Source organism: Prunus persica, chromosome G1 (genome assembly GCF_000346465.2).
Source record: "Prunus persica cultivar Lovell chromosome G1, Prunus_persica_NCBIv2, whole genome shotgun sequence".
NCBI classification, from domain to species: domain Eukaryota; kingdom Viridiplantae; phylum Streptophyta; class Magnoliopsida; order Rosales; family Rosaceae; genus Prunus; species Prunus persica.
Genome location: NC_034009.1, coordinates 11,759,439 through 11,768,731, shown reverse-complemented (window position 1 = coordinate 11,768,731; position 9,293 = coordinate 11,759,439). Strand labels below are relative to the sequence as shown.

General features: G+C 37.0%; 1 protein-coding gene across 3 annotated transcripts; it reads right to left on the bottom strand.

The window, feature by feature from the left end:
- On the bottom strand, positions 3,017-7,277 carry LOC18790174 (ribonucleoside-diphosphate reductase small chain A). Of its 3 annotated transcripts, none has more exons than XM_020555934.1 (10): positions 6,940-7,257; positions 5,823-5,983; positions 5,585-5,633; positions 5,351-5,477; positions 4,539-4,604; positions 4,311-4,427; positions 3,932-4,094; positions 3,715-3,785; positions 3,453-3,502; positions 3,017-3,377 (listed from the first exon to the last, which is right to left on the bottom strand). In XM_020555934.1, the coding sequence occupies exons 1-10, from the start codon at positions 7,112-7,114 to the stop codon at positions 3,136-3,138; spliced, it is 1,221 nt and encodes a 406-aa protein (XP_020411523.1). In that variant the 5' UTR covers positions 7,115-7,257; the 3' UTR covers positions 3,017-3,135. The 3 variants fall into 3 exon arrangements, with proteins under 3 accessions (XP_020411523.1, XP_020411524.1, XP_007222316.1); XM_020555935.1 differs by having other exon boundaries at positions 3,474-3,502; XM_007222254.2 differs by lacking the exon at positions 3,453-3,502 and having other exon boundaries at positions 6,940-7,277.

Genomic DNA, 9,293 nt, shown 5'->3' with positions numbered 1-9,293 from the left:
TTGAATGTTTCACCATTCTCTGCCTTTTGCTTTATATATATAGATGAAATTGTGGTATAAAAATGTGATAAGACTAGTATTATTCATAAGATTCTCATTAACATCTTCATTTGTTGTGCGTTGTGGCTTATAAATTGGAAGGTGCCCGAGAATTAATGAATAGAAGTGATAGTCTAAATTATGAGAGGGGAGTTTCTTACACACTACTAAAGTGCTTTCAAATTTGAGATCATTAGTTTACAAGTCGAAATCTTTTTTGTTTTTTTCCGAAATCTTTTCTCACTCCCTAAGTCAAAACTTTTTTTCACTCGCTAGACCCATTTGCGTCATGGGGTTACTTTTGTATTATCAGAGATTGACACGTTTCATTTAGATAAGATGAGGGTTAAGTTTGTCATTTTGACATTTTTAAGATTATCTTGTACTTACAAATGTTAGAGCACATTCATGTCCCACCAATGTAATGGATCTGCCCAACTTTTCAGTTGGAACTAAGCAAGGGGTAAAATGTAATCTTACTATTGATCTTTCTCATGATGAGACTATGGACCCGTCCATGACCTGGCCCACTAATGATCACCAACCCACAAGGTCCAATGGGTTGCCACCATGAGATCCTAAATTATTTTTAAAAAGTATTATTTTTATACTAAATATTTTCATTGTTCATGGGTAGATGATAGATCATTAGTGGTTAGGGTAGGTGAGGGATAAGGCCACAACCACAAGCACAACAAGGATGATAATATCCCACTAGAGACTTTAGAGTTGGTCCACCTCCAAGTGACAAAAGTGGCAAATAGAATTGGTATATATTAAGATTGCGCTCAGGCTTTAGGTATGGGAAGGTAAAGAGGGTGGTCCTTTCTTCCTACTTTTCCATTGATTGGGAAGCTCTTGCTATGTATGCGTTATGCATATCTTAATCTGGGTAGGTAAGCACTAGTGCCTCCATCAGTTAAGGCCGTTTAGCCACTTTGAAATGAGATATATAATTAGGGCCATTGCTGTTCTTGGATAATCTCAAAGTCTCAACTAATATGGTTCAACCTCCCACAACAATCCTAATTATAATAATTCTTCATGGGAGAGATGGGATTATATGTTGTGGAAAACGTGGGTTAATGAGAATCCAATTAAGACAAATGAAGGATAAATGTCACTAGACTAAATAATTATTAACGTCATTTCACACTCTTTCAGATGCCCTAATCGTGTTTATAAAGCACACAATATGAGAAAAGGAAAACCTAATTAGGGAATTTTTAAACTTTTAGGATGACTGTCACATTAGAGGCTTTAAACAAAATATTTCGAGGACTATGATACTTACTCTATTTGTGTAAGTACATGAGATATCAATTGTGTCGTCTATCCACATTATAATGCATGAATTAATAAGACAATGTTCGTAAAACTAAAATATTTCTCAAACTTATGAGCCAATCAATGGCATTCTATTGGGATAGATATGACTTACGAGAAAAAAAAAGGTGAGATAGGTGAAATGGTCCAGTCATCTGAACAACCGCATCATGGGAGGTTCAAAGTTGTTATGATCTGATTTGAAGCTGGTAAAGTGGACAGGTAATGGTTAACATTGACAAAGCCACACCCACATGGATAATGATGTAAATTGCAAGGTGTTAAAAATAATCAACACATTGATTAACTTTATTTAAAAGGAGTAGTTCATGATTCTGATTCTTTGTCTTAATTAACTTCATTTATCTAGGATTGTTAGGGAGAAAGGCATTATCATCTTTTGTATAGACCATACAGATTGATCCAAGTGTGCCTCTCAGAAGACGTTAGCTTACCACCAAAAAATCAAAGCGGCCAAGGCAAGCAAACGTAACAAAGGAATAAAACTATGGAGCTACAAATAAAACCTTTTTTGTTTAAAATGAATAACCCATCACTTTCTCTTTAAATTTTGGTGCATGAATGTTGATGGGGTACCTAATAATTACTAGGAAATTTGGATAATACAAAAAAAAAAAAAAAAGTAAAAAAGGAAAAAGAAGGTGGATTGTTTGGTACCTAATTTTAGTGCCCTGGTCACCTCAAGCAGACACCAAACTGAGAGAGAGGGAGGGGGAGAGAGAAAGAGAGAGAGTGCCTGCTTTCGGTCTATTGGGCGAGCCGCGAGCCATGGAGACCAAGTTGTAACATGGAGAAAGCAACAAAAGACTAATTGGGAGCATTAGGGTTTGTTGTTAGGTGTTCAATGTGTCTTAAAGTGAGTGACTTTATCTTCCTTTCATCAATTCAAGAAAATTTAGTGACAAATACTGGTTGATCATCATTTCAGGACAATGAGGAACAGTTCATCCTAGTGCTAGTGGTGGATTAGCTTGCATATAACATTAAGGTGAAATCAAATCAACCTTTCCAAAACCAACAATATAGATTATTTAGATCCTTATCAAGAACCCCCAAAGAAGAAAACATAAGCTTGTGGTGGATATGGTTGCTTTTATAGTAGCTTAGGCATAGATTGTGACTCTAGAGGTGGATTATGTTTAAGCATCACTCAACTCTAGCCAAATCCAAAAGACAATAAACATCATTTTCATCAGTCACTCTCACAGAACTATGCCTATGGTCTGGATCCAACAATATGCTCCTGTCACCTTTTTTTCTCTTTTTATAGAAAATTTTCCGTTCTCTAAGAGAATGCTAGCCCTAGTCGCGCGTGTGCCACACTCATATGGTTGGCAATACATCACATGCCCATGCGGGATTGAAGCTTTCACATCTCTTTTTTCTATGCAAACCTCCATAAATCCAGATCCGAATGGTGAAAAACTCATGGCACCAATCTTGGGGAAAAATTGGCAAGGTAGCTGGTATGTACCTGCAGACACACACAAATACAGGCATGATTCACACAAAAGGGGGCGCCCCATGCCACACTCATAATGCTAATAATAATCACAGCACTGATGAAAGTAGCGGATGCTTGCATCATTTTGCAAACACAATGATGAGATTGAGATATGACGCACATTTCAAATTTTCCACCAGATTATAATGAAATTTTAAATTATAGATAACAAAATTCTTTACTGATAATGACAACCACCCCGCGCTAAGGACGGCTTGGCATAAATTAATACAACTTCAGTCAGACTATGACATTATATATATCCCTTGAAATACAATATACAAGTTGCTGGCACAAAGAAGAGTGACAAAATTTTGATTACAAATCCGGCATTTCAGTACAATGCTGGACAAAGTTGCAACAAATTGATGACTAGAAGTCTGCGTCCATCTTGAAGATGAAATTCTTTCCACCATCTTGGAGGCCTGACATAACAGATGCTTTTTGATAGTCACCCACCCTTCTCTCAAAAAAGTTCGTCTTTCCTCTACAGAAAGAAAAAAAAACAAGATCAAGATCAAGATGCCAAACTAAGTGGTAGGACATTAAGCTAATGACTGACCATTCCTACTATCCCACATACTTTGATAGGATGCCACCGGCTTCAGTTCCCTGGAGTTTTTCCCAAGTTTATAGTTCACATGGTGAATAGTTAAAAACAGAGAAATTTTCTTTCTAAGTTTCCTATCCAATGCAGTCATAATAACCCACCAATCCAGTCATTAGCAGCAAATAAATAAGACCTTACAAACCCGGTGAAATATTCATGCAGGATGTTCACTTGTAAATTATCAGTCATAAACCACATTCTCAGAAATACTCACTGCAAAGAAATAAACTCCATCCAATCAAAAGGATTTTCCACATTGTACTTCCTCTGGTACCCTAATGCAACCTGGAAGGTAGAGTATATTCTATTACATTCATATTGATATGTAACACTAAAAATAACTATAAAAACTAAACACAACTCCCCTAATTCCCTAGGAATTAAAGAAAGAGAAAAAAAAAAAAAAGAGGAACAAATCATCAGAGATATACCAAGAGTCGATCAGCAACAAATTTTATGTACTGGCTCATGAGATCTGAGTTCATGCCAATCAATGCACATGGGAGGGCCTCACAAACAAACTCGATCTCAATCTCGACAGCTTCATGTACAATGACATGAACTTTTTGCCAAGGTAATTGCTTCCGTAACAAACTGTAGTCAATAGCAACAAAATAACTTTCTGTCATTTGCTTATTGAAATTATTTTATCAAATTTCTTGAATTCCCTGATTTTGTGGGGGCAAAGAGTAATAAATCAAGGATTTCGGCAAGAAACTCCCTATAAGTAACTATTATCTTTTTCTTACAATCAGATGCGAAACTCGAAATTCAAGAACCCTTAAAAAAGATAAACAAAAACATGAATACCTGTACAGAAGACAGGCGAAATCACAATGGAGTCCCTCATCTCTGGAGATAAGCTCATTTGAGAATGTCAAACCTGGCATTAAGCCCCTCTTTTTAAGCCAGAATATGGCACAGAAGCTGAGAACCTCAAATGAACAATAAACAAAGGGGAAAAAGGTGAAGAAAACAAAAGAAAAGTTGTATCAAGCCTCATGACAAAAATCCAAGAAAGAAAAAAGGGTATGCTACCTTCCGGAGAAGAAGATTCCTTCAACACATGCAAAAGCAACAAGTCTCTCTGCAAATGAATTGGAACTGCACATCATGCAGAATAAGAAATTGTTTTAGGCAACAGGTTCCTTGCTTTTAATCACATAGAGAATATGTATGAACTACAAATGAAGCTTGATAACTACGATCAGCTGGTCTTAACAATGACAACTTTTAAAGTTGCAGTATGGAGCAGATGGTATGAAGTTCAAATATAATGTGATATGTACATATGATACAGCAGGCAGAGCTTTTAGTTTTGTTAGAAACTAAATATTTTGTTAAAATATATAAATTCCCAAGATATAATTTTAAAGATGTCTCCCCCACCACCCATCCCATCTCACTTCCCATGGGCAAAACCTCCTCTTTAGAAAGACCAAGTGTTATATTCAAAAATTGCAGGCTGTATAACTTTTGTCACTCCTATATGCACACTTTGAACCTACAGACACAACATGGATATCACACAGGAGGAAGTTCAAGTTATTGCATATGTGATTTCCATTTGATAGAAATGGCCCTCCTACACAACTCAAGACAAGCAACCCATTCTCTACTCAGGCCATATTATAACGTTGAATTTTAAAAGTACTAAAGAACTTCAAGGTTAACACATCAAGTACATGATTTTACAAATGCATTTAAACATGATTGCATGTATCACGTACAAATAAGTCCAGCCATACAAGAAATATAATCTCCTTTATTAGCAATTATAAAGCACTCCAAACCCAAAGATATGCCATCTTTGATTATACCAGGAATACAGAAGAAGAATGTACATGTACCTGTGTATCCAATCCAACGCCCACTTAGCCTTCCTAGAGACACAAGGAATGCTTTCAATTGCATTGAACAATCTATGTTTCTCCATTGAATCCTTGATATATGTCTCCAAAAGCAAGCTGTACATCTCTGATCATAGACAGTATTTAAAAAAGAGCAAAGAGAAAACCCCTTAGGCAGGTGGCTCAATACATTATAAATAGAGGAAACAACAGAAACCATGTTTAAAGTTCTACCAGAATGAATATTCTCCATTGCAAGTTGAAATCCATAGAATGCCCGGGCCTGAGAAGAACGAAAAGCCTTAGTGTTAGTTGGTCAACTAGGAGAAAATAAAAATGGATTTTAGTCTAATTATGGGGCAAATCATCAACTGTTCAAAAATTATAGGGTGAAATAGGAGAGAGGGAAAATGTTTTGGGAAATTCAAACACTCTTCTTCATATAAAGAACAGATCAGAGCAGACAAATCACCTCTGGAATCTGAACATCGTTTAGAAATCTTGCAGCCAAATTCTCCAAAACAATCCCATCAGATGCGGCAAAAAATGCCAGGACATGACTTACAAAGTGCTTTTCGGAGTCAGACAAAGCATCCCACTGCTGTACATCCTGGGAGAGATCAACCTCCTCAGCTGTAAGCCAATTAACATGTCATTAGAACATGCTGTGGTAAAACAAAAATGAAACTACTCAACAGCAGATACGATATCAAGTGACTGAAATATAGGCCTTATGTACACATTCTAAGCAATAATTCAACCACGCCTGCCAAAGACTAGATATGCCAAGCAGAAAGGCAAGAGCTCATATGTTCAAGATTGTAGATTCAGGATTCTCTGAGCAAGGCACTACATGCTAGTGCTATTTACCATGGGCACAAGCCAAGTAAATCACAAGCACTGCTACCCATTTAACTGTATCCGACATCAGAATACCTTGGTCTTAAGAGGTCATATTGCAGTCGAAATTTGCAGCCGCCAATGTGCTTGGATTTACGTAAGGCTTTATTATTTCTTGTTCATGCACGTTTCCATAAATAACCAAATGTATAATGTTCTTAGGAGAGAGAACAAAGGTAAATAATTTGTTTCCCAAAGCACAAGAAAACATCAAATGTGCTCCCTTTCAGAGAGACACAGCAAACGCCAACAAGTATAGTCTAAAGTAATGTTGGGGACCCAATAAAGGAAAAAGAAGATACTACTTTCATGAATCCACAGTAACAAGTCCAACAACTGCAAAACCCAACCGAATTTTGAAACCAAAATAAAAGTATTAACAAATCCCACTTCATATTTCCTTTGAATTATACTCTCAAGTCCAAGGAAGCATACCTCCATTTCCAACCCAGAAAAACAAAAAAACAAAAACAAAATCCAAACAGGGCAAGAACCGAGTTTTCAAAGTACAATTCCATGTGAACATGTTTTCACATTAAAAAACCAAATATCAATGAAATTGGAGAAACAAACAGATACCCATTTCAAAACACACACCGATAAACAAGAAAACACCAAAATTAAAAAGAAATATGAGAATCTTTCTTCTGTGTTTTAAAGACATATAAAGAGGAAAAATGAACAAGTACCAGTCCAAAAACTGGCCATAGCCTTCTTGTACATCTCCCAGACTTGCTTGTACCTAATAGGAAACATACAAAACCTCTCAGATTGCTCCATTAATATTGGCTCTTGCTCTGTTTCTTCTTCATGCTCTTTTCTGCCATTTGTAGCTCCCTCTATCCCATTTTCCAGAGAACCCATTTTCGGGGTTTGTGGGTTTAGAGAGAAACCCTATAAAAACCTCCAAGGAGAAACACTGACGAGGTTGAATTTGATGGGATAGCGTATCAGACAAAGCCGGTCTCCTATGCTCCGGATAAATTTTATTTACTTTTTATTTATTTATTTATTTAGTTCTTTTGGTTTGTTTTGGTGTGCATGGTGGTTATTGGTTAATGTTTGGAATCCAGTTGGACTATGCGACAGGCTCGGAATTTCTCCAGTTTACGACGACGTATTGGAAGACGGTTATATTTTGGCGGGTTGAGTTGGATTGGGCCACTGGCTTGCAATATGAGAACTGGACTATAAAATCTTAGAACCCAACTAGCTTGGGTCTTTGACCCAAAACTCAGCTCAATGCATGCTTTGTACTCTTTCCCTAAAGTACCCAAAAATGTTTCAACGGTAGGTTAGTTCGTAAAGACAGTGAGTTTGGGCTCTTGCATTCAAGTTTGAATATTTTTTATATAGATTAGATTAAGTTAGAGTAATTTACATTATCGCTTAAAAAAATTCAATTTTTTATTATTTATTTTGGCTGTGTCAAAACCGTTTTTATATGTTTCATTTTTGTGGGTGTTTTTTTGGACCCAAAATGGAAGTTTTTCAACAACAAAAATCCTAAATTTTTTGAAATATGAGAAGAGTATTCTGAATTATACTAGGGTTGATTCTAAGATTTCGTAAGCTGAGGTAAACTTTAAAATAACACTCTTCTATAAAATAATTGTTTTATTTATTTATTTAGCTGCATATATAGTATATGGCAAACACATAATCTAAATTATATAGTATATGGCAAACATATAATCTAAATTATAAAGGAGGGAGTTTCTCACCTATATACTACCAAAGTGTTAAGAAATTTGAACCTGAAACCACTGAACTACAAGTCAATGCTTTCTCATTGGCACAGTTTAGGGGCTTTTTTGTTCCGGCAGCTACAAATGAGCCTAGACTGCTGTAAAGAGCCAAATGTTTGAAATTACCTCTAAGTCTGAGTTCAAGAATCAGACCCCAAGAGTGCTTCGAAATGGTAGCTGAGCCTTAGAAAACCCATTGGTCTTCTTCACCAATGAAACCAACAGTTGCTTATAGATAAATTCTTGGCTTGGTTTGAGAGGCTTGTGGCATGGAAGCTAAGGATTCATGAGTTTAGCATGAGAGAGAGAGAGACCAGATTTTCTACAAGAAGCAGAGGTTTAAAGCAAAGGATTTCGTGAGAATTTGCTGAGGAGAGAGAAAGGCAGAGGTTAGGATGGAAGAATGGATGCTTTGGGTAATTTTCGGCAGCTCGACAAAGGGTTTGTCAGGCTCTGGAATGGCTTGCCAGAAGAGAAGATGGGAAGAGATGGAGGAATATGACTCGAAATTGAAGGGTTCCAGAGATGAGAGGTGATGCTTGCTTTCTTTGGATGGGGTTGTTAGATGAGAGAGAGATAGATAGATAGATAGATAGATAGATAGATAGATAGATGAGGGTGGAAGAATGAGTGGTTTGAGCAAGTTTTCGGCAACTTGATGAAAGTTTTGTCAAGCTCTGGAATGGCTTGCCAAAAGAGAAAATGGGAAGATATGGAGGAATAAGGCTTGAAATTGAAGAGTTCCAGGGATGATAGATGATGCTTACTCTCTGGATCTGGTTGTGTTTAATGGGTAGGAGATACCTCCTTTTATAGCTGCTGGAAGCTCCTTCTTCCCAAGAAACCTTAATGGGTTCTGGCCAAATTTTCCAAGTCTCCCCTTTCATTTCTCTTCTCTCTCTTCGATCCATCCCTGTTTTGTGAAATCCCCCTCTACCCAATACATATAGACCAGATTTTGGGGGTTCAGAAGTCTTCCCGCAGTAGCTCTATTGATAGTCTCATATCTTTGGTTATCACCTCTCCTTCTTTCTTCCCCTATTTCATGGCAAAATCTAGTAAAGGAATGAGATAGGTAACAACATTGGTCTGAATGATGCCTTTTCTCCTGTGCGCGCTAATATCCTCTGGTTTTTTGAACGTTCTACTTGAGGTTTGCTTTGCCCACGTGCTGGAGTCTCCCAGCAGCTCACATACATGGGCAACTTTGGCTTTTGTCCTGGTCTTTGTCTTCAGCCATGTGCTAGAGACTTGCAAATATTTTTCTTGGTTGCTTGGGCCTTCCTAAGGTGATG